This window comes from Pogoniulus pusillus, chromosome Z, assembly GCF_015220805.1.
Source record: "Pogoniulus pusillus isolate bPogPus1 chromosome Z, bPogPus1.pri, whole genome shotgun sequence".
In the NCBI taxonomy this organism is placed as follows: domain Eukaryota; kingdom Metazoa; phylum Chordata; class Aves; order Piciformes; family Lybiidae; genus Pogoniulus; species Pogoniulus pusillus.
In genome coordinates this window covers 3408786-3433110 of record NC_087309.1, presented here as the reverse complement: position 1 = coordinate 3433110, position 24325 = coordinate 3408786, and the positions used below count along the sequence as shown (strand labels likewise).

The 24325-nt window shown below is 46.7% G+C and overlaps 1 protein-coding gene across 2 annotated transcripts in view; it reads left to right on the top strand.

Annotated features, from left to right (window-relative positions):
- Positions 1 to 9354: 9354 nt before the first annotated feature.
- PARP8 (poly(ADP-ribose) polymerase family member 8) overlaps positions 9355 to 24325 on the top strand; it is a 233677-nt gene continuing 218706 nt past the window's right edge. For both annotated transcript variants that reach the window (XM_064176855.1, XM_064176854.1), the window contains exons 1-2: positions 9355 to 10179; positions 11022 to 11076. In XM_064176855.1, coding sequence (XP_064032925.1) covers positions 10089 to 10179; positions 11022 to 11076 — 146 coding nt within the window. In that variant the 5' untranslated portion in view covers positions 9355 to 10088. The remainder of the gene's footprint in view (positions 10180 to 11021; positions 11077 to 24325) is intronic.

Sequence of the window (24325 nt, the reverse complement as noted above, 5' to 3'; positions counted from 1 at the left end):
ACTGCAAGGAGCAGACATGGAGCAAGGAAGCACAGGGTTCAATGACAGCACAGGACGGAGGGAGGTGCTCAGCAGCCACCATTCATTTGTAGGTTGCCAGCCTGTGCTGAACCACAGCATTGCCTAGGTTGGGGCAAACCCTTTTAAAACGAGGCAGACAAACCACTGCCATCAAATCCAGTTGTGTTTACATATTTTGTATCTTGTTTTCCCTTCCCTGTACCTTTGTAACTTCCCTACCTCATATACCTTTTATTTATTGTTAAACTTTTCTTCTTTTAACTTCCAAATCACAGTGAAATTATTTATTTGGGTGTCTTTACCTTTCCTCTCTCTACATCTAATTCCTTTTCTTTAGGAAAGAAGGTGGAGGAGGGAAAGGCATCCTATAAATTGTTATTGGTTCTATTGACTATATTTGAGTCTCTGGGAAATCTAAATTAGAACCCAGACATGCTTATGAAGAATAAACTTAATCTGGCACCTGCCAGTTACAGAACTGTCTTACCAGATGTGAAATAACCACAGAAGACAGCCTGTAAACAGTTTAAAAGCTAACACTTTTCTTAGCCATAGGGACACTGGACAGGAGACTGTGGGAAAGTGACATCCATAGGGACTCTGAAATTTAGGCTGCTCTATGCAAGCTTGGGATGCCTTTTGCGAGAGTAAGATAAGACAGTTGCATGAACTCATTAGTTATAGTAAATGTCACTTCCTTTTATGCTTAGTTACTTAAGATTAAAGACTGCCGTGGTTGAAGAAGACTGACTAAACATTGCATTAGCCCTCAGTCCCAGCCTTCTGAAGAGAACAAATACAGACACCTAAATCTAATTACATCTGTGAGGTTAAACACAGTTGGCTGTGCAGCCATAGCTGAGCAAACACAAAATGAGCTTGCTTGGGTCCTGGAAACAGTGTAGTTGCAGTGGCATGAAACTCTGCATGTGCTAATTTCCCCTGTTTTTCACCCTGTCATTTAGAATTTGGTCAGAGATCAAAACAGTATCCCACGACTTGCAGTATAAATGAGATGTGGTCTACCGTTGGAGTTAGTCCTGAGTGTCTAAGGGCTAATCTGGTAAGGTGCTGAGTGCCTCCTATGCTAAACTGAGAGTATTTGACAATTCCTTTCATTTGGTGCTATGGATTCTGAGTTAAGATCAGGCACACGTTGGCTGTAGTGGAGGTTGTTATGGCAGGGAAGCACCAGTACCTAGTAACAGATGGTGACACGGTGAATCATGTTTACTGTTGCTGAAAATGGACTAAAGGGAGTATTTTTAGCAAGGTAAATATTTTACAGTTTGTATACTTTCTGGTGTGGCTATTTGTGATTAAGAAAATGCAGTCTGGATACAGGCAACAGAGCTTTGTTTTAAGGCTTTTAAACCTTCCATTGGCTCAGCAGCTGAGAAATGTGTCAGGTAAGAAGTTCACCTGTGGTAAATGGCACCGGTAATACTACAGACTTCAGAACCAGCCTCGACTACTCTTGGGCCATTCGCTAAACATTATGACCTGGTACTAAACTTGAATTGCGAGAAGCAGTGCTTACGTGCCTGCTGTCCATGGGTTGTAAATGAGGCTATTCCGTGAGCAGAACTAAGCCATTCAAGTTCCCTATACAGTGAATGGGAGTGGTAAAGCTCTTGGGAAGGGGATTTAGAAGAGCTGTAAAGGCAGCGCAGCCCACGGCCAAGTAAAGAATAGAGCTGCAATTCTACCTCTCTCTTGATGCTTATCTGCACCTCAGCGAAAGGCACCCCAGGCTGACTGGCAAACCATTTGCTATGCGTAGGCACGAAGGTACACCTCCTGCGCTGATCACTGCTTGACCTTAGAGTGCAACTCTGAGCAGAGACACTTTCAGAGACACCAGGTGTCAACTGAACGTCGGACTATGAGTGTACACTCGCAGCTCTCAGCCTCTGGAGAAATATTCTAGCTGCTGGGCTGCAGAGTAGTCAAGATGAAGACTTCATCACTTGCCTTGCTGAGCATTACCACTGTGCAGACACTAATGCCCGCAGTTCACTGAAATAAAAGAGGATGCTGGCAGGAAACATACTTGCCTTGCTGTATTTGTTTGGGACTGTGTTCTGGAAGGCTAATAGGCCTGTTAGATGTCCTGGCTTGCCCCACCCTTCTGTTGATGGGGGAAGCAAGGGGTGTGTGGGGGAAAGCAGAGGCTTGGGCCACTGTGTCCCCTTCCAAAGTGATAAACAGGTACCCACAGGTTTTTAGGTACTTGTTGGTGCCTTGCTCAAATAAGGGTGAGCAAGCCCTAATATGGTCAGTTTGGCAAAGGCCATTCTGATTGGTGAATCTGTGGCCAAAGAAGCCTTTGCACTTGGTCATACAAGTAATATAAATGGAGCTAAGTTGCAAGCAGTTGTGCTGCTTCTGCCTGGCTGCTTCTGCCTCACTGGGCTTCCTCTGCCTCACTGCTTTTGGACAATGTGTTCTGCTCTGCCTCACACTTCAGACCGTCTTAGCCCTGATGTTTTGGGCTTGAAGTAACTGAAAACTAAAGTGCCTCAAGTTTCCCCATGAGAAAGCATTTAAGTGCTTCACAATGTGGCAAGAAGTTCCACTGACATTGTGGTCCCTGCAAGAGCTGCTGCCTGCATCTCTGCAAACCTCCATGCCAAGAGGAACCAGGATCAGGTCAGAAATCCTCTGCCCCTTTCCCAGCACCCTGGAAAGATCTGAAAGCCTCTCAACAGTGAAGCAGTTCCAACACTGCCACAAAGGAGCCAGGGACTAGCTCGACATTTCTGCTTCACCGCAGTGAGTGGCACAGGCTTGCCCTGTTGCAGAGGGGGGATTCTTTAATCCTCCCCTGTTAGGGGGAGGTGAGAAATTAATTTGAGCCTCCTCTTCTCCAGGCTAAACAACCTCAAAGCTCTTACTGCATATTTTTATTTAACATCTGTCATGCCAGAAGTCACAGACTTAGCTATTTCAGGCCTCATGACACCTAGAAGGATGAGTACTTTGGTCTTTGATGGAAAGTTATAGGTTGCTGTCATAATAACCCACATATCTGTGTGTAGCACCAGACTGTACAACCTTTTGTTATGCTTGAGGTGACTATTGCCTCTGTTTAATATGTTAAGGAAAAAAAAAGCCAGCCAACCAATGAAAAACCCCACCAACCTTCCAATTACTTTGGAAATTTCAGCACCAAACTGTAAACAAATGAAAACAGGAGAGCCAATGGCATCCAGGCCTAGATCAGGAGCAGTGTGGCCAGCAGGACAAGGGAGGTTCTTCTGACCCTCTACTCAGCACTGGTCAGGCTACACCTTGAGTGCTGTGTCCAGTTCTGGGCTCCTCAATTCAAGAGAGATGTTGAGTTGCTGGAATACATCCAGATAAGGGCAACAAAGTTGGTAAGGGGCCTGGATCACACTCCTGTGAGGCTGAGGGAGCTAAGGACGTCCAGCCTGGAGGAGAGGAGGCTCAGGGGTGACCTCATGCCTCTCCACAATTACCTGAAGAGAAGCTGTAGGCAGGTGGGGGTTGGTCTGTCTGCCAGGCAATCAGCAACAGAACAAGGGCACAGAGTCTCAAGTTGTGCCAGGGCAGGTTCAGGCTGGATGTTAGGATGAAGTTGTTGGCAGGGAGAGTGACTGGTATTGGAGTGGGCTGCTCAGGGAGGTGGTGGAGTTGTCTCCCTGGAGGTGTTGAAGCAAAGCCTGGAGAGGCACTTAGTGACATGGTCTGGTTGACTGGACAGGGCTGGGTGCTAGGTTGGGCTGGATGATCTTAGAGGTCTCTTCCAATGTGTTTGATTCTGTGATTCTATGAAAACAAAACAGAAAACCAACAAAAGAAAATCCTCTGTACCCCTGGGTACATCAGTTCAACGTTTTGGGGATTTTTTGGACTGCATTATGAATCCAAGAAAATGCAAATAACACATGTAACGTTAGAAAAACATTAGCTGAAGGTTATCTTCACCCCCTACTTTACACGAGACAGATGAAAATTAGCTTATGTTGCACAGGTGATAGTTTAAGCTTATATTTCATACTATAATCTGTGAGTCATTAGCTTTTTTTTTTTTTTTTATCACACAAAAATGCTTACAGGGTAGAATTGAGCTTTGTTTTAAGTCACGTTATTACTTCCATTTTAACTGTTATAAGCAAGGTTTTTTATCAATGGATCAGTGCTAACTCACTCCAAAAATCAGTTAAGATGCTTTACTCACAGTGACCTTTACTCTTAAATCATAACAGCTTCAATTTGCTGGAGTGCTTTTAATGCAGCTCATCACAGACTTACAGTGATGACTCCAAAAAGCCAATCTGTTTATATGCTTACCATGATCTGAGTGGCTTTGTACTCTCTTGTGGACTGATGTTGTGAAGGACTGTAGCTACATGGAGTGGCAATGAATACTTGGATGGACAGCTGAAAGCAGTGGTGGAGAGGACAGATGGTTATCTGTGTAAAAGTGGCTTAAAAAAACTAACTGCAAACAATATTTACTTCAGTACTACATCAGGATATTAGATTACAGCTGCTAAAAATAAAGTCCTAGTGGAAGTTTCAGTGAAGCTTAAACATCTTCACTGTGCGAAGCTACAATGAAGTTCAAACGCCTTCACTGCGTCACTACACTGTTGGTGGCAACCCCTAAGCATTGCTTCTGCATCTCTCAGAACTTATTGCCTGTGTTCTTGGACTATAATGACACAGTGCCATTTAGAGATAACTAAATTAGCAGTGTTGTTTTGAGGAAGCTTAGAGGAAGTGTAAGCCCTGTGAGGAGGCTGAGGGAGCTGGGGGTGTGCAGCCTGCAGAAGAGGAGGATCAGGGGAGTCCTTGTTACTGTCTGCAGCTGCCTGAAGGGAGGCTGTAGCCAGGTGGGGTTGGGCTCTTCTCCCACGCAACCAGCAGCAGGACAAGGGGACAGAGTCTTAAGTTGTGGCAGGGGAGGTCTAGGCTGGATGTTAGGAGAAAGTTGTTGCCAGACACTGATTGGCATTGGAATGGGCTGCCCAGGGAGGTGGTGGAGCTGCCATCCCTGAAAGTCTTCAAGCCAAGCCTGGATGAGGCACTTAGTGCCATGGTCTGGTTGATGGTCAGGGCTGGGTGCTAGGTTGGGCTGGGTGAGCTTGGAGGTCTCTTCCAACCTGGTTGATTCTATGATTGTATTTTATGCTCTAAGAATTGAATGGTACTGATCCTTTGAATGTTCTACCTGCCAGAGCTCAGTGTCTACTGGTGTTAGTGAGCTTCACTGTATTGGTGACAGGAGTAGTCCCTGAAATTGGAGAAAATCAGAAGTTTAATTTATGTGTATTAGATTTTCATGCAGAGCATACAAAAATGGAGACAGATTTTTGTTACTGTTTTGGAGGGCTGGTGGCAATTGTGGTTTGGAGAGTTTGGGATTATTTTCCTTCTCTCTGCTCTTTTGATTGCTCTCCTGTATGAGCAATATCAAACAGATGTCATATCATATTGTCTTGAGTTCTGTGTACCCCCAGAAGGCCAAGTCTGCATGTTTTTTTCATTTTTCTTAAGGCTTCCAATATGTGTTTAGATGTAAGTGGAACATGTTCAGAAAAATACATTAAGAAAGTACTTCAGGACAGAACAGGCTATCCTGATGCTTACTGGAACGTTTCTAACAGCTTGACTAAGATAAGAGGTGGGAAAGATTTCTTCTAGCATATATAAAATCTTACATATATATATATATATATATATATATATACATATAAATCTGCTGAGTCTAAAGGAGGCAGAACTCAGCCATGAGCAGAAATTGGCTCACCTGTACATATCCTCAACAACTTTCTCAGTCAACACATATTATTGAAACATATTTCCTCTATTGCTTCTTGCTCTCCTTAGATAATTCTCCCTGCTAATTTTTTTTTTTTGGGCCAATCACATAGATTTTAAAATAAAGTAGCTCCACAGATTCAGAATTATTTCTGCTTAAAAACGTTTTCAGGTTCCTAAGAGCGCAAACAAAAAGTTATTTGTGGGTTTTTTTTTACTTAGTTGCAGTAATGTGCAACCTACAATACAATCTAACTGAACTGACCTGAAGGCAAAAGTGGAAAGCACAGGAGCCAATTCACAGGACTGAAAAAGGCAACTGGAAAGACATGTGTTGAGTTCCCTTGAGCAGAGACTACTGCTTCCAACATCTATCTACTCTTCTGCTCATGAAATTACTTGCAAAGCTCTTTGGAAAGGTTTTTTTTTTTCCCAGGGGGTGGTATAATGCACATCACCATTGGGATGACAGCATGCATATGTTTTTGCAGTAACGTGGTACATGGCCACAACAACCCCAAGCAGCACTACAGGCTGGGGACAGAGTGGCTGGAGAGCAGCCAGAAAGAAAGGGACCTGGGGGTACTGATAGATAGTAGGCTGAAGATGAGCCAGCAGTGTGCCCAGGTGGCCAAGAGAGCCAATGGCATCCTGGCCTGTATCAGGAACAGTGTGGCCAGCAGGACAAGGGAGGTTATTCTGCCCCTGTACTCAGCACTGCTCAGGCCACAGCTTGAGTGCTGTGTCCAGTGCTGGGCTCCTCAATTCAAGAGAGATGTTGAGGTGCTGGAATGTGTTCAGAGAAGGGCAACAAGGCTGGTGAGGGGCCTGGAACACAAACCCTCTGAGGAGAGGCTGAGGGAGCTGGGGGTGTGCAGCCTGCAGAAGAGGAGGCTCAGGGCAGAGCTCATTGCTGTCTACAACTACCTGAAGGGAGGCTGTAGCCAGGTGGGGTTGCTCTCTGCTGCCAGGCAACCAGCAATAGAACAAGAGGACACAGTCTCAAGCTGTGCCAGGGGAGGTCTAGGCTGGATGTTAGGAGGAAGTTGTTGCCAGAGAGAGTGATTGGCATTGGAATGGGCTGCCCAGGGAGGTGGTGGAGTCGCCATCCCTGGAGATGTTCAAGAAGAGCCTGTATGAGGCACTTAGTGCCATGGTCTGGTTGATTGGCTAGGGCTGGGTGCTAGGTTGGAGTGGATGATCTCGGAGTTCTTTTCCTACCTGGTTGATTCTATGGTTCTATGATGTCAGCATCTTGACAATCTCTACAAATTTAGGGATCAACTGTAAAGATCCACCTTGTTTTTTTTAACACTTCCATTTCCAGTATCTTAATAAAGACAGTGTGATGTCCAGATTCACTGAAATCAGACATTCCTGCTGCAAGTTCTACAGTCATCAGGTAGATCAAGGGCCAAGCTGGCTATGAATGTGGACATTTAAGAGCCACTTGAAATAAAATCATAGATCAGCCAGGGTTGGAAGTGACCACAAGGATGAGGCAGTTGCAACCCCCCTGCCATGCACAGGGACAGTCTACCTTAGAGCAGGCTGCCCACAGCCTCAGCCAGCCTGGCCTTAAACACTTCCAGGGATGGGGTCTCAACCACCTCCCTGGGCAACCCATGCCAGGCTCTCACCACTCTCATGCTCAACAACTTCCTCCTCACGGCCAGGCTGAATTAGTAACAACAAACAGATACATAACAACAAACAAAAAAATAGCCAACCTGATCTCCAGACTTCTTGTTCTGCTCAACTGATGAAATCAGATACCAGCCATATTAGTTTTTTTGGAAGAAAGAGGTTTTGAGTTTTTGGAAGTAAGTGTTTGAGGTTTCAATTCACTGTTACCAAGCCTATGAAAATAGTTTGAGGTTAAAAAGGCAGTCAGCACTTGTTGACATGACACTGAGAAGGACTATGGCCAGAATAAGCTGTGAGAACTGTCAGATTGTATATGCTGTAACTATCAAACAACTTCCCCCCCTTTCAGATCCATGTGAGTGTGATAACAGAGACCTTTCTCTACAAGATTCAGCATCAAAACTCCATCATAATCAATTAAATTCTGATTACAGCTTTCGACTGTGATTAAGAGGAAGGCAGCAAGTATGGCTGTGGATGGCCCAGCTTGAATTGCCAGGAAAAAAAAAAATCTAGGAAAGCATCACTTGTTGACCAAGCTGGCATTAACTTAGCAGAATGACAGTGTCTTATGACTGTATTTCTGACTACCATGACAAATTCTGTGTCCTTCCTTGGGAAAGTCTTGCTGCAGTAGAAGAGATTGCAGTGAACAGCACTGAAAAGTCATCTGGAAATGTCCCTTGAAGTTACTTTCTTAGCGGTAAAGTTCTACCATGTCAAGGACTCTTCTTCTCTTTAAACACTACCTGCTCTTCTTAGGATTTACTTGCTGTTCCCTCCTTCAAACCCCAAATCTGATCAAGGTGGGCATACAGAACTTTTTCTCCTCATTTTAAAAGGCTATTTGGACTTAAGAAAATGCTTGTGTTTATCCCCTGCTTGAAATCGACAACAGACGATTACTACAGACTTAATGAGAAAAAAAAACAACCACTAAAGCAACTGATCCCAACCACGGGAGCTGCTTGGAGCTGGATGATTGTGTGAGAAAAAGAGAACTCTGTGAACATGCTTTAACCTCTTTGTACATCAGAGTGGTTTCTGCTACATTCACACCGTTTTACTAATTATTCACTGTGCACTTTGACTTTGCAGACGTGGCCATGTCTGTCCGAGTTACTATTACTTGTATTGCACTGGTACCCAAAGGCTCTCGCCTGAATTAGCGCTGGCTGCTAGGCACCGTACTGACTGTCCCAGTCCGGTCCCGATGCCGTGGGCTTCAGAGACAGCTTTGCCAGAGTCTTTAGGAAGAGAAGCGCGACTGAAACGCGCGGTGATCAGAGAGGGCCTACAACACGGGTGTAATGACTGTCCCATGGGCGCCAGGGCGCAGAGGCAGGCAAGCAGGGGATGGCACTCTGCTGAAGGTGAGCTGCCAGATTTTCTTGCCCGAGAATGGGCCAGGCGGAGGTGCTCTGCTCTCGATATCGGTTATCAGCGCGCTCAGGAGCTTCTGGGCAGGAGCCGTGAGGACGAAAGAGCGCCGGGGTCAGCGAAGGGGACCGGCGAAGGGTACAGGCGTCAGGAGCCGCCTGCAGCAGTCGCCCTGCCGGCAGCCGGCGGTGGCCGGGAGCTGCTGCCGGGGCAAAGCTGCGCGGCTCAGCCATGCCCGGGAAGGGTTTCCCTCCAGGGCCAAATGGCGAGCACGCCCCACTCCCGAGACTGAGCCCGGCGGCCACCGGCCAGCCGGCCGGGAAGCGCCTCTCTCCCCAAGAGGAGCCGCCGGTGGCCTTGCGCAGCACGGCGCCGCTCGCTTCCTCCCGGTGCCGGCCTGGAAGCCGCCTCGCCGCCCGGATCACTTGCCATTTGCATTTCTTCGCTGCTCGAGAGGAGGCGGCAGCCTGTGACCCGGGCCGGGGCGGGATGGGTGGGCGGCGGGGTGGGGTGGAGGGCCGGCGGCGGGCCGGCTCCGTGCATCCGCCTCTTCCTTCCTCCGCACCGCCTCCGCCGAGCGAGCCGGCGGGGGCCGTACGTGCCGGACCGGGAGCGAGGGGAGGGTCTGCGGCTCGGCATCGCTGCAGCAACGACAATCCCGCCGCGCCGCCAAGGGACCGGGTGCGGGCGCCGCCGCCGCCGCCGGCTCTCCGCGGTGCTGCTGCGCGGCGATCGCCGCTGCTGGCGGGAGGGGCGGGGATGTGAGCGGTCGGGTCGGCTTCTTGGCTCCCCCCTCCCTTCCCCCCCCCCACACCCTTTTTTTTTTCCCCTCTCCCTTTCTCAAAAAAAAAAAAAAAAAAAAAAAAAAAAAAAAAAAAAAAGAGGAGAGGGAAGAAAAAAAAAAAAAAAAAGAGCGAACCAGCCAACCAACCCCAAAAACCAGAGGGCGTGGGGGGTGGGGGGATCCCGTGTCGCCACCACTACCCGCCGCTGGATCCATTGTGAAGGAAATTGCCATTCGCCGGCAGCGGCGGCACATCTGGGCGGGCACATCTGGGCATGCAACATTGGCTCCTGCCGTCTTCCTCCGTCCTCCAGCCGGTCGAGCGGATCCCTCTGGGCCTCCAGGGAGACTCCTGCCTGCCAGCCCCGGGGTCCATCTTTCGGACTGAATATTAAAATCTGGCAGAGCGGGGGGCGGGGTGGGGTGGAAATAAAGGCTGCTTTTTTTTTCCCCTGGGATTTATTTCATGGGGATGTGTTCAAGACAAGAGAGGATTCAGAAGGATATTGACGTTGTGATCCAAAAGTGCAAGGCGGAGAAGGACTGCCTGTTTGCAGGTGAGTTTCTCTCCCGGGCTCTTGGCTGGCGGCGCGGAGGCTGCTGTCGCTGCCGCCGCCGCCGCCCGCTCCAGATCCCCCGCTCCCGCCCGGGCTGTGCCCTTCGCCGCCGTTTGTCGGGAGCAGGGGCCGCTGCCGGTCCGGCGTGTGCCTGCTCTCAGACCCTTGCTTCCTCCTTCCGAGGGCATGTGAGGGCAAGTGAGACCAGGCGCCGCCCGAGAAACGCGTTGGTCGGGTCGGGGGAGACCCCGAGTCAATAGAGCACGGTAACGGCCGCACGCCGAAGCCGGGCGGGTGCGGGTGCGGGTGCGAGTGTACGTGTACCGTTTGCATGCCCGCGCCTCCTGGCGCAGCCGGCAGCTGCCGAGGCTAGCACCCAGCCGAGCTCAGCCCCGCTGCTCTTGGCTCAGGCGGGCACTGTTGGCTCCGGCGCGGCTCTTTCCCGGACGGACAGACTCCTGCCGTCCTCCGTGCCTGCCCGTGCGGGCTTCAGGGCCGGGGGAATTGCCGGCGATGAACGCGCCCCCTTTTCCGTGAAACACATCCTCGGCATTTCGTGGCTTATTTGGCAGTGCCGGCGCCGTGCCGGCCGTGCCCAAACGTCGCAGAAGCCCGGTTGGCGGCTGCCTGTTGCCGTTTCTGACAATGGAAATCCCTGCCGTTGCCATAGCACCGGGCACTTGTTGCGAGGGGCTGGGGGGCGATGCTGCATTTCCTCTGATTCACCCTGACACCGTCCTCCACCCACTCCCGTGTCGGTAGCTGAATGCTGATCTGTGTAACGTCGGCTATTTCAACCACAATAAAGACAAGTTGTAATAACACAGCTCCTTGTCTTTCAGATTTCAGGTACTCAGACTCCACGTTTACCTTCACCTATATTGGAGGCTCCAAAAGGTACTCTTTGTTTTTTACAGTAATGACTTCATTTCCTTCTGGCAGTGAGGTGCAGTGGTTCAATACCACGGCAGGCTGTTCTGTTTCCTTTCATTTTGCAAGGGAGCTCGGTAAGCCACCTGCGTGAGCAAACGTAAACTGAGGAGGACATGTCAAGGGAGGTGATCAGAAAGGTGATCCTAGTTGTCAGAGGCTCAGTCCTCTCAGTGCTGCTCTGTGAAGCTTCGCTGTTTCTCTTCCTTGTAATTGGTGCGGGTACGTAGGACTTCTGCTGCACGTAACCTTAACAAACACAATCAAGCATCAACATAGGATACAAAGTTGAAGCCATGTTAAAAAAAAACAGGGCAAAGTTACGATTTTAACAGCAAATGGGCCAAATTTCACGAGATCAGCACCTTATTCTTTAGCATGAAAGCCATATTTAGCCCCATGACAGACACAAGACTGTCTGCAACTGACCAAATCAGACTCCTGATACATCAAGTGAAAAGTCAGTGTAGCTTACATATAGAAGCTAAAAAGAAACGTGTTTATAGACTGTTACTTTCAGTATTATTTTCAAGCTGCTTCCAAGCTTTAGGTTGTAAACTTAGATTGTGCATGTATCCATTTTTTTTTAAATGATACTTCAGCATTTGTTGTGCTTGCCTGTTGTCAAAAGGAAATATAAAGGCTTGAACACATCCTTTTAATTTCCCTGGCTCTTAATTACATTTTACTTAATAAGATGTTAATGGTGTGTCCTCTATCATTCTCTTATCTCGCAGCTGAATTTTATTAGACCTGGCAAGAAATCTGGGGTTACAGTTTTTATTATTGGTTTGGATTTTTTTCTCTTTTGAATTTTTCTTCCTCCTCGGTTCATCTGATAACTTTGACAGTTGTTTTTCTTTCTCAGGGTACATCAGATTAAAGTACTGTATTCCCTGCCAGTGAACCTTTCAGTGCAGATACTGCACTCCCCACAGCCATCGGTTCACCCCCTGTGCATGTTCAGGGTCTGGATGCAGGATCATGCTCCCAGGTGATCCTGAGGCTGCGAGATTGGTCTGAAAAATGCCTTCCTACCTCACTACCCTTCCTTGCTTATTGATGGAAAAGGTAGAACCAGTGGAGTAGAGCAGTTCACCCCCGTGGCCGAGCCCTGATGTGGTTTTATGTTGCTTATAGTATATTTTCACACGTAGTGTTTTAGTATATGTTTTGTTTTGGTCTTTCTGATGAATTTTGAAAGGCTTGATGCAGTAGAAGCTACCTGCAGGAGTAGTGTTTGTCGTGTAATTAGAACGATTAAATGTGAAAGTTGCTTTCTAAACCAAACAGTGCGGCAAGAGACCAGGAAGTGAAACCTGTCTATTGTTTCCATTTTGGAAGCAGAACAAAATAAAAAAGCCTCAGGGCATAACTGATGGGAAACCACCTCCTTTTAGAAATGCTGAACTAGAACACTGTCACTTCCAGAACGAGAGGAAGAAGGCGGCCTTGAATTTTAGCTGGGGTCAATATGTATTTAGGAAACTGTCGGCTGTGAACTAGTCTCAGGACCTGGAAAGTTCAAACTGAATCGAGAAGCAAACACCATGTGTACAGACAGTCATGAAATGGGTTGTTACTTAGAGCACACTTGGTTTTCACTCTCCTTTTCACTTTTAAAGAGCGTCCCTTAAGGGTTTTCACGCGCTCTGCCTGCTCCCTTGTATCATGATTTAGAAAGACATTTTATGTTAGTGTACAGAGCTGTGCTGAGTGACAAATCTGCAGTAAGCTCTCTTGTGAAGCACGTAAAATGAAAACTGCAAATCTTGATTATTAAGAGCCCAGCTTCAAAGATGTTTTCTTCCCTTAAGAGAAGGTGCTGGCTGAGCAGCAGCTGTACTGCAGTCTGTGCAGCATTTGAGCGAGTCTCCACTATAGGGTCAGCAGCGGTAGCTTGTATGTGTCAACAATTTAGATGAACCACAAGACTTTCTGAGAAGGTTTCTCTTGAATTTGGCTGTGTTGGTTTTTGGTTTTGTTTTTCTTCTTGCTGCCACTGCTGCAGTTGTGGATTTCCTAAGCGGTGACCCCATTTTTTGACTGTTGCACTGAAGAATTGTCCCTACATGACAAAACCTCCGTTACAGTCACATACTTGAGTATCAGCCAACAGGCCTTGTCCATCTGTGTCAGATAGTCAGCCTGATGGTTTTGCTTTTCGAGCTGACAGGAACACAAGCTTCTGAGTAATGGGCAAAAGAGGTAGCTGTTCCCTGGATGGATGTTCAAACTGAAGAAACAGATGTAAATGACTCAAAGTAGAAATGGTGTGTAGGGGAGGTTGCAGTGCTTTAACACTGATTAGCTGTGCTTGGAGCATAGCCTTTTTCATGCTTTACTTCCTTTAGATGTGTGCAGTATAGCTTTGTTTTAGCTGTACTAAACACGAGTAGAAGCACTGAGAGCAGACAATGTTTTATGTGGGTAGAACTATTCTTTGTCTTACCCTTGTATAAAGGCAGGTGACAATATGAGCAAGTTAAACATCCCTTAGGAATTTCTGCTGCATACTGTAGCTGGCTGTAGTGCCTGTTGCAGAGAGCAGGATTAATTCGTGGCCGAGTCGAGAATTTATCAAAAATAGTTATTTTTTATTTTCCCAAAAACCCGCCCCCACAACTATATATACAAAGATTAATTTCGTTTGATAAACACAAAGGTGTGCCTAACAGGAAAGCGAATCCTTGGTCTCTCTGCAGTCCAGGCACAGGGGAGTGAGCGAACTCAGGCAGACACATACGTCCAGGCACAGGCAAACTCCAAAGCGGGAACCCCAAAGGCAGGAAGACCCCCAATAGTTATAACCTTCACTAGACAAAGGGCAGAGTTACCACACCTTAGGCGCGAAAGGGCACGGCCAATCCCAGCCTGGCTCCAGCGCGGGAACTCACGGGGCAGTCCTCCCCCCTTCACGGCTGCAGGGCAGGCGAGGGGGGGGGAAACCAGGCGGCTTTTCCCCTTTCCCCCCAAAGTCCGGGCAGGAGAGGAATTTAGGGGTACAGGACTCCAGGACAGTGCCCACTGTTAATTTTCCAGTTGTCTTTGTAAAATTCAAGCTGTGTTCTCAGTAAAGCAGCATAATGCCATGGAAGTCAGTGTGCAAGTCTTATTTCTATTACAACCAAACTAAGTATAGTTGTGCTTGGTTGTATTTCTTCTTTAAAGTGTTAAGTTTATCCATGTGAAGTTTTTTTTTTTTTTTTTTTTTTTTATTCTTGGGGCAGTTTCTTGGACTTTTAACTGATTTTTCCTATTGCTTGGATTGATTTCAGAGCCTCTTCCTATATTAGTACTATTTAGATATTGAGGTAGTACCTCACCATGCTGCAGATCACTCCAAATGGATAGGGCTGATCCACGTCCACGTCTATAAACATCTGAGAGGTGGATGTCAAGTGGCTAGGGCGAAGCTATTTATTATGGTCAGCAGCAATAAGAGCAGGAGCAACAGCTACAAACTTGAACAGAGAAGGTTTCAGGTCAACATGAGGAGAAACTTCTTGACACTGGGTGTGACAGAGCCCTGGAGCAGGCTGCCCAGAGAGGTTGTGGAGTCTCTGTCTCTGGAGACTTTCCAAAGCCACCTGCATGCGTTCCTGTGAGAATTAACCTAGGGAATCCTGCTTTGGCAGGGGGTTGGTCTGGATGATCTCTGGAGGTCCTTTTCAAGCTCTGAAGTTCTGTGGTTATCTGAAATGATCACTGGATGGGCATAAGCAGTCTTCAAGGAGATTCTACATTTGCAGGATTGTCCTTTGACAGTTAGAAAGGAAGAATGTCTCAAAGTACAAATAATATTTGTATTATGTGAATTATCACATAATGATCCACCTGAGTAGTTGAGTTGAATGTCTCTGTACTTTTTTCACTTTTATTCCCCCTTTATTTGCTGTTTTTTGTTTGTTTGTTTGTTTTGATTTGTTTTAAACACACTGAGTTCACACTTCCAAATTATTTATTGAGTATTGTAAGTGCATTATGTTATTGTTTAACATTGCAGAGATGTTTCCTGGTTTGGGAAGATTATAGCTGGCAACGTATTAGCAAAGAACATTTTGGTAATAGTCTGGGCACTGAATATGGGAAAAATATTTATCAATGTAATATTTTTTTTTTCATTTCACTGTCAAAAAGTTTTGAGAAGGATGTTAGGTTTCTTTTCTTGGGATTGTTTAGCCTGCAGAAGAGGAGGCTCAGGGCAGAGCTCATTGCTGTCTACCCTACCTGAAGGGAGGCTGTAGCCAGGTGGGGTTGGTCTCCTCTGCCAGGCAATCAGCAATAGAACAAGGGGACACAGCCTTAAGTTGTGCCAAGGAGGTCTAGGCTGGATGTTAGGAGGAAGTTGTTGTCAGAGAGAGTGATTGGCATTGGAATGGACTGCCCAGGGAGGTGGTGGAGTGGCCGTGCCTGGAGGTGAACGTTCAAGCAAAGCCTGAATGGGGCACTTAGTGCCATGGTCTGGTTGATTGGGCAGGGCTGGGTGCTAGGTTGGACTAGATGAGCTTTGAAGTCTCTTCCAACCTGGCTGATTCTGTGATTCTTATAAAACATGTTGTTTTGTGACTGTGCAAGATTTATTCTCTAACTGCACCTGGTAGAGTTTCAGAAATGGCTGGGGTTTTAAAATGCTTTTTACTCTAGGATCTAAAAAGCACAAAAAAAAAGGTGTCAATGTGCTGAATTCTGTCTGCTTAAGGATCTCATTTCCTTTTCCCTGTGTGTCTGCCCCTGTATGAAGCATTGCCCCTGCAGAAACCATGCAGACTGAACAGAGCTGCTGATCAGTCTTCTTCCAAATAAGAACGTGTGGTGACCTGGGGTTGTTTTCACTTTAAATGTCATTTGACATGGCTTACATAGGAGCAGTGCTTGGTTGTCCTGGAAAAAAAAGATGTTTCTTTTTTTCTCAGTGCATTTCTCACACTTTTCTGTTTTGTTTTTTTTTTTTGGTGAGGCTAAAGAAGGATACCATATCAGTCCTGAAACACATCTTTGTTTGAGCATGTACTTAACTCTTACTGGCAGTGAGGGACAGTAGCAGTAAGGCTGTGCATGGGAACAGATCTAACACTACAGTGTGTTGTAAAGCAACTAGGTAAGACCTGCAAGAACTGAACACAGACATTAATTGTGTGAGCAGTGTCCCCATCTCCTGTTTGAACAGTGGACTCTTGCATTCTACTTTTCCTGCTTTGCTACTTTTCCTGCTTTGGCACCATGGTTATAACAATGGCAGTTCTGTAGAAGCAAGTTGAATTTTGGTCTGAAGCAATTGTTTAATTTTGCTTAAGACAAGGACAAATTGTTATCTTAAGCTGTTGTGGTTTTGAGTATTTGGCTTCTTGTTTTCTCTTCCAGAGGTTATACCCAGTGCTTCAAACTGTAGCATCAGAAAGTCTCCTGTAAACTGATGAATTAATCCCCACCTGACTGTGGCAGTAAAATATTTCACAGTAGGGGAGCTGGAAAGAGCTGTGCTGCTGAAAGAGTAACTAAATTGCTTATTGCTTTCCATAGCTAGAAACTAAACTAACTATATTTGATACACACTATGTTCACCACATGTTTTAACCATAAATAGATTCAGATAACCTCTTTTTCCCCTCCTTTCCCTTCAGCAGTATTTGCCACTTAACATGAATTTAATAACTAACCACTAAGAGAGGCCTCATTGTTGAATGATTTTGAAATTCTGGTGTTGCTCTGATAATGCTGAAAGTTTCAGTGCAAAAAGAATACCAAACAAAAAGCTGTGAAGAAAAATGGATTTGGGATAATGGCTGTGTGGTTTTGTTTTAAAATTTATATTCTATTTATATATATATGTATATGTATGTATATGTATATATATATTGGCTGGAGAGGTGAGCACAAGCCAACCTCAGGAGGTTAAAGAAGACCAAGTGCAAGGTTCTGATCTGGGTCAAGACAATCCCAAGCACAAATGCAGGCTGGGCAGTGAGTGGCTGGAGAGCAGCCCTGAGAAGAGGGACTTGGGGGTGCTGGTGGACAAGAAGCCCTACAGGAGCCAGCAGTGTGCACTTGCAGCCCAGAAAGCCAAGCAGAGCCTGGGCTACAGCAGAAGTGTGGCCAGCAGGGCCAGGGAGGTGATTCTCCCCTTCTACTCTGCTCTGCTGAGACACCACCTGGAGTACTGCATCCAGTTCTGGAGCATCTATTACAAGAGGGATGTGGATGTGCTGGAGTGTGTCCAGAGCAGGGCCAGGAGGATGCTCAGAGGGCTGCAGCAGCTCTGCTGTGAGCACAGCCTGAAAGAGTTGGGGCTGTGCAGGCTGGAGCAGAGGAGGCTCCCAGGTGACCTTCTTGTGGTCTTCCAGGATCTGAAGGGGGCTACAAAAAAGCTGGGGAGGGACTTTTGAGGCTGTGAGGGAGTGCCAGGACTGGTGGGAATGGAGCAAAGCTGGAGGTGGGGAGATTGAGACTGGATGTGAAGAGGAAGTTTTTGAGCATGAGAGTGGTGAGAGCCTGCAATATATTGCCCAGGGAGGTGTTTCAGGTTCCATTCCTGGAGGTGTTTGAGGCCAGTCTGGGTAAGGCTGTGTGCAGCCTGCTCTAGGGTAGGGTGTCCCAGGGCATGGCAGGGGAGCTGGAACTGGCTGCTCCTTGTGGTCCCTTCCAACCCTGTGTGTTTCTATGATATATATACACTGTAGGCAAATAAAAAGAGAGAACTGAAAACATTTTTTAAACTGATACATACTCAAAAAGTACCCTAAGAGTGTGACTGGAGAAGATGGAAAGATGATTTTTAAAGCATCCATTGCTCTGGATGTTTTTAATATAATTGGAATTAGTTTTATACAGGGCTTAGGAAGGGCCAGTGAAAATGCAGTTCATCTTATGTTACTGATGGCTGAGCTTAACCCTGTGTTCAGCTTATTAAATATGTAATTACATTCCAAAAATCCTCCTCTACTACAGTAGGAGAAGGGGCAAAAGTAGATACACAGCTTGTACTTAGCCTCCTGTTTATTGCTCTTTCAAAATACCAGAAAGATTGTACATAGCCTTTAAATTTTAACTTCCCTATCAGATATGGCTTATCATTTCTGCAGCGACTGCACTATTTCCTGGGAGAAAAACCCATGATAGGAGATAGGACTCTGGTTTAGATAAAGCATGGCAAGCATTGTGATGTTAATCTTTCCATTAAAGATTCTAGAGATGAGGTAATGTTGAGTACAGCCTTAGGTACCTTTTAAAAACAGGTTTTTGTCTGCAGCCCAGAAAGCCAGCCAGAGCCTGGGCTGTGTCAGGAGAAGTGTGGCCAGCAGGTTGAGGGAGGAGATTCTCCCCCTCTACTCTGCTCTAGTGAGACCACACCTGGAGTACTGCATCCAGTTCTGGAGCATCTATTACAAGAGGGATGTGGAGATGCTGGTGTGTGTCCAGAGAAGGGCCAGGACGATGCTCAGAGGCTCCAGCAGCTCTGCTGTGAGCACAGCCTGAAAGAGTTGGGACTGTGCAGGCTGGAGCAGAGGAGGCTCCCAGGTGACCTTCTTGTGGCCTTCCAGGATCTGAAGGGGGCTACAGAAAAGCTGGGGAGGGACTTTTGAGGCTGTGAGGGAGTGACAGGACTGGGGGGAATGGTTAAGGCTGGAGGTGGGGAGAGTGAGGCTGGAGGTGAGGAGGAAGTTGTTGATCATGAGAGTGGTGAGAGGCTGGAATGGGTTGCCCAGCGAGGTGGTTGAGGCCCCATGGCTGGAGGTGTTTAAGGCGAGTCTAGATGAGGCTGTGGCCAGTCTGCTCTAGGGTAGGGTGTCTCTGGCCATGGCAGGGAGTTAGAACTAGATGATCACAGAATGATAGAATGATAGAATTAGTCAGGGTTGGAAGGGACCAAAAGGATTCTTGTGGTCCCTTCCAACCCTGACTGATTCTATGATTCTAGATATTAATTAAATTTCCATTTAAAAGCCTCCATTTAAGACAAGAATTTTCCATTATAATGGTTTCCTCTTAGTGTATCTATTCTGACTTGATACTGCCTTCTAATTTTGGTAGTGTGTAGCATGTACATGAAGCCTACCTAAACATTCCTATAGATAGATTTTTGGATAGATACTAAAAGAAAATCAGTAGGTGTGTTTTAACGAGTGATTCATCCTAAAAAGAGCACTAGGAGAACACCACAGTAAAAAGGCCATTAAATGCAGTGTTGAAGGTTTGTGAAAAGCTAAATGAACAGCATTCTACTCACGGTCTTGCTGCTCACCTTCTCCTTTTTTTTTTTAATGGTCTTGTGTCTGACAGAGCCTTGGAATCACAGAATCAGTCAGGGGTGGAAGGGACAAGGAGCAGCCAGTTCCAATCCCCCTGCCATGGGCACAGACACCCTACCCTAGAGCAGGCTGCCCACAGCCTCAGCCAGCCTGGCCTCAAACACCTCCAGCCATGGGGCCTCAACCACCTCCCTGGGCCACCCATTCCAGGCTCTCACCACTTTCATGCTCAACAACTTCCTCCTCATGCCCAGCCTTCTTGCCTTGCTTTTAGAGAATCATCAGTGTTTGAAATGAAGGTAATCCCCATCACTGCTTGTTGTATGTCAGGGAGGTTATGGCCTCCTGCTGCTGTGGCTACGTTAGTGGCTCTTGTCCTTCAGCTGCGTAGAGTGGTGGTGAAAAGAACAATGTGCTTAAACTGTTAGTGCCTGCCCTTCAGTGAGAAAAAATGTGGATTGAGGCACTTAGATGAGTGGCCTAGTTTTCAGAAGTGCTGAGCTCCCAGTGGCCTCAGCATTACTGTGCCTTCTTTAGCACTTCTGAAGAGCATCACAGTCGTTGTGCAGGTGTTCCTGTTCTACAAACCTATGCACTGATGTTTGGGTGGTTCAGCGGCACAAATTCAGAAGTGTCTTTACAGGAAGCATTTTCAGTGGCTTCTTTCTTAGCTTTCATCACATGTTTCAACATACTAAGTACCTAAAAAAAAGCAAAAAACCCAAGACCTACAGGCTGTCATTGTTAAAGTGTTACTGTGATGAGACAAATAAATTTGAAAGCAGAGTTCACTCTGACAAAATTAATTTAGATGGCTTTTCTCTGTACTGGGACTAATGCCATTTCTGGCTTTTCCTGTTGGTCTGTAATAATTTCTCCATATTTTTCATTGCTCATAAATAAAGAGCTGAAGATACCTGTTGGCATATTCCCCCCCCCCCCCCCCGCCATGATTTACTTACTGTGCAGAACATGAATTCTCATTTGAGTCAGAGTCTAATCACTCAGAGTCAAAATACGTTCTTTAATAAACCTCAGCACCTAGAGGGGAAGTATATTTTATACTGCTGGGAGAGCTCACTTTAGTTACAATTAAAAGGGATTAAATGGAAGTGCATCTAGAAAAAAAACTCCACTGTGCAATTCTGCCTTGGTATTAAATAGAGCCCACTTAGGAGAACAGCTCTTAAGAATTGATATCCTCCTTGCTATGGGAAGGTGATGATTTTTACACGTGTTTCACTGGACTGGCCTCATTTGGGGAAAAGGAGCTCCTTTTAAGAGGGTAAAATTGACTTGCAAGGATGAGCCTACTATCCTGCACAGCAGTAGCAAGAAAATCTCAATGAGGGATGAGGGAATAAACAAGGTACAGGGTGAACATCTTCCCCTGACAGACTTCTCCATGCTCACACAAGGTAGCATCCAGACTATTTCTATGGGAAGAAGAGCAGAAAAGAGCTTTGCTTAATGATCAGCTTGTTGCTTTCCTGAGTCAGCTATCTCCTGGGAGGACTCATTATCCACAGGGAGCTATGTCAGGCACTGTTCCTCTCTTGTAAGGGCCAAACACCCTCCTACCTGCTTTTGACTTTGTGTAATCCTGTTGTCAGTAAATCACAGTCTTGCACATGTTCGTGTAAGGTAGCAGGGAGAGTGTTGGGTAAAGGTTGGAGGGTGAGCATCTTTCTTGTAGCTTGCCTGAAGGCAGTGTGTGTGTGAGCCCCGTGGAAGATTTTGGCTTCTGGCTGCTGTAGAAGACCATGGTGTGTCTGGGCAATTGGGATTGAGCTGAATCACTTCTTCTGAGAGAAACGTCTGTATCGCTCAGCGGGAGCTTGTCTGGAGCAAAGGACTGAGGGCAATGAGGAAGCTCAAAGAAACTAGTAAACCCTCCAGACATCTCCTTCCAGCCTTGAGGCATACATCAGAAATAACGGGGGTGACAGCATGCCTACTGTGTAGTTAAATGCACTGTTTGCCCAAAGAGAGTGCAAATAATGGTGTTACATCATTTGTAGAGAGCTATCTATGATTAAAGAGTAAGTTCCTTCCAAATAATGTAGTGTTCTGCCTGGCACCTTGGAATCATGTTGTTTTAAATGAATGTTCCATGAGTGTTTAGAGATAGGAATTTGCATATTTTTATTTAAGGCCAGGCTGGCTGAGGCTGTGGGCAGCCTGATCTAGGGTAAGGCATCCCTGTCCATGGCAGGGGGACTGGAACTGGCTGATCTTTGTGGTCCTTTCCAACCCTGACTGATTCTACATTTTGAGAGAAGATTTTCACTGTTGATCTCATTGCTGTCTACAGCTACCTGAAGGGACATTGTGGAGAGACTGCTGCTGGGCTCTGCTCACAGGTAAATGGAGACAGAACAAGGGGGAATGGCCTCAAGTGGGGGAGGTTTAGACTGGACATTAGGAAAAAGCTTTTCATGGAGAGAGTGGTCAGGCACTGGAAGGAGCTGCTCAGGGAGGTGGTGGAGTCACTCAGCCTGGATGTGTTTAAGGGTTGTTCAGATGTGGTGCCTAGGGATATGGTTTAAAGTGAATCTTGTAGAGTAGGTTATAGGTTGGGCTTGATGCTCCTGAGGGGCTTTGCCAACCTGCATGTTTCTATGATTCTCTGTTCACCTGTCACATTTCTGCCCAGCCAGGTGTTTGCTCCTGAGTATCACAGAATCACAGAATCAAGCAAGTTGCAAGAGACCCCCAAGCTCATCCAGCCCAACCTAGCACCCAGCCCTGTCTGATAAACCAGACCATGGCACTAAGTGCCTGATCCAGGCTTGGCTTCAACACCGCGAGGGGTGGTTGTGGCCAGGAGGAGGTTGCTCTCTTCTCTCAGGTGGCCAGCACCAGAACGAGAGGACACAGCCTCAGGCTGTGCCAGGGGAAATTTAGGCTGGAGGTGAGGAGAAAGTTCTTCCCTGAGAGAGTCATTGGGCACTGGAATGGGCTGCCCAGGGAGGTGGTGGAGTCGCCGTCCCTGGAGCTGTTCAAGGCAGGACTGGATGTGGCACTTAGTGCCATGGTCTGGCCTTCAGCTCTGTGGTAAAGGGTTGGACTTGATGATCTGTGAGGTCTCTTCCAATCCTAATAATACTGTGATACTGTGTGATACTGTGACCTCCAGGCACGGTGACTCCACCACCTCCCTGGGCAGCCCATTCCAATGCCAATCACTCTCTCTGTCAACAACTTCCTCCTGACATCCAGTCTATACTTCCCCCAGCACAACTTGAGAGTAGGAGTAGGAGGAATAGCCTACAGATTAGACATGGCATGCCAGGTCATTAGCTTTTCTGCAATCTGCAGGATACTTCATTTTAGAGAGCTTTTAGTGATGTCACACATTCTTGCTTGTTCTTTTTCCCTCACATTGAAAAATGCATCTTTGATGAGGAGTTCTCACCCTGTAATAATCATACATACAGCAAAAAGTGAAAATAATGAGGGAGCTTTTCTGTCAGATTAAGACCTGGGGTTGGTAAAGGTGTTAAAAGCAGGAATCACTTCATTGCTGTGAAAGTACTTGCTGGTAGTCAGCTGCTTGATCTTAATTACAACTGTATAAACCCGTAGTAATTCCAGTGATATGAAGGGGCTGGCTTAGGTCAACCATGATGCCACTGGGCTTTTTTCCCTTTGTCCCTGACTGCTCTCACTGAACAGCAATCCAAGTGATTTAGTTTGCCTCAGGGGGAGCTCTGAGAAGCAGAGCTCTGTCCTCTGCTCTCTTTTTAGATATACCCTCATTTTCTAGGGCGTTCTTGGACGTTGGGAAAGCTGCAGTTTATCCGTGGAATAAAAGCGTGCTTTCACGCGGTCTCACCGCGGTGTTGGCATCGCAGAGGACACAGGCAGAGGGGCAGCTGTCAAAACCAGGCTCTTCTTCCTCTGTCCTCTGTCTTTTCAGCATTAGCATCTGGAAACCTGTTTGTCACAGGAATATCATAGACTCGTAGTATCACAGAATCAACCAGGTTGGAGGAGACCTCCAAAGCTCATCACTCAGCCCTATCCAATCAACCAGAGCATGGCACTAAGTGCCCCAGCCAGGCTTTGCTTCAACAACTCCAGAGACAGTGACTCCACCACCTCCCTGGGCAGCCCATTCCAATGCCAATCACTCTCTCTGGGAAGGACTCCTCCTAACATCCAGCCTAGACCTCTTCTGGCACAGTTTGAGACTTTGTCCCCTTGTTCTGTTGCTGGTTGCCTGGCAGCAGAGCCCAACCCCACCTGGCTACAGCCTCCCTTCAGGCAGCTACAGACAGCAGTGAGCTCTGCCCTAAGCCTCCTCTTCTGCAGGCTGCACACCCCCAACTCCCTCAGCCTCTCCTCACAGGGCTGTGCTCCAGGCCACTCCCCAGCCTTGCTGCCCTTCTCTGGACACCTTCCAGCACCTCAACATCTCTCTTGAATTGAGGAGCCCAGAACTGGACCCAGCACTCAAGGTGTGGCCCTACCATTTGATAGCTCACATGAAAACTTCTTTCTCTGTCATTCACTCAGAACCTGTATTAAGCATTAAGCTGAGTCCAAACGTGTTTAGAGGTTTTTGTAGATACAACTATTAGCTGGAATAGAAATGGTGGTTTGTTTTTTTCTGTGGCTTTTTGGCTAGGACTGTTCTGTGAAAACACCTTAAGGGCATAGACTGACTTGGTCCAGACTAAAACTGGTTATTTCTATACATACTTGTGCAAAACAGTGGAAACAGCTTTAAAAAATTGCCAAAGCAACAACAGCAACAGCAAAGTGTTATATTATTTCAAACAGAAAGGTGTAACTTCAAGTATTAAACCATTCTGGAAAACACAGACGTGATTAACACCTTATTACAGTGGTTATGGACTCTATCAAGAGCTTCCCCTTACAGAGGGGAAGACTTTTAATCATCCTGTAGAACAAGGCTTGGCATAAAATGTCAATAGTAAGATCTTGTAGGCTTTTGTGTT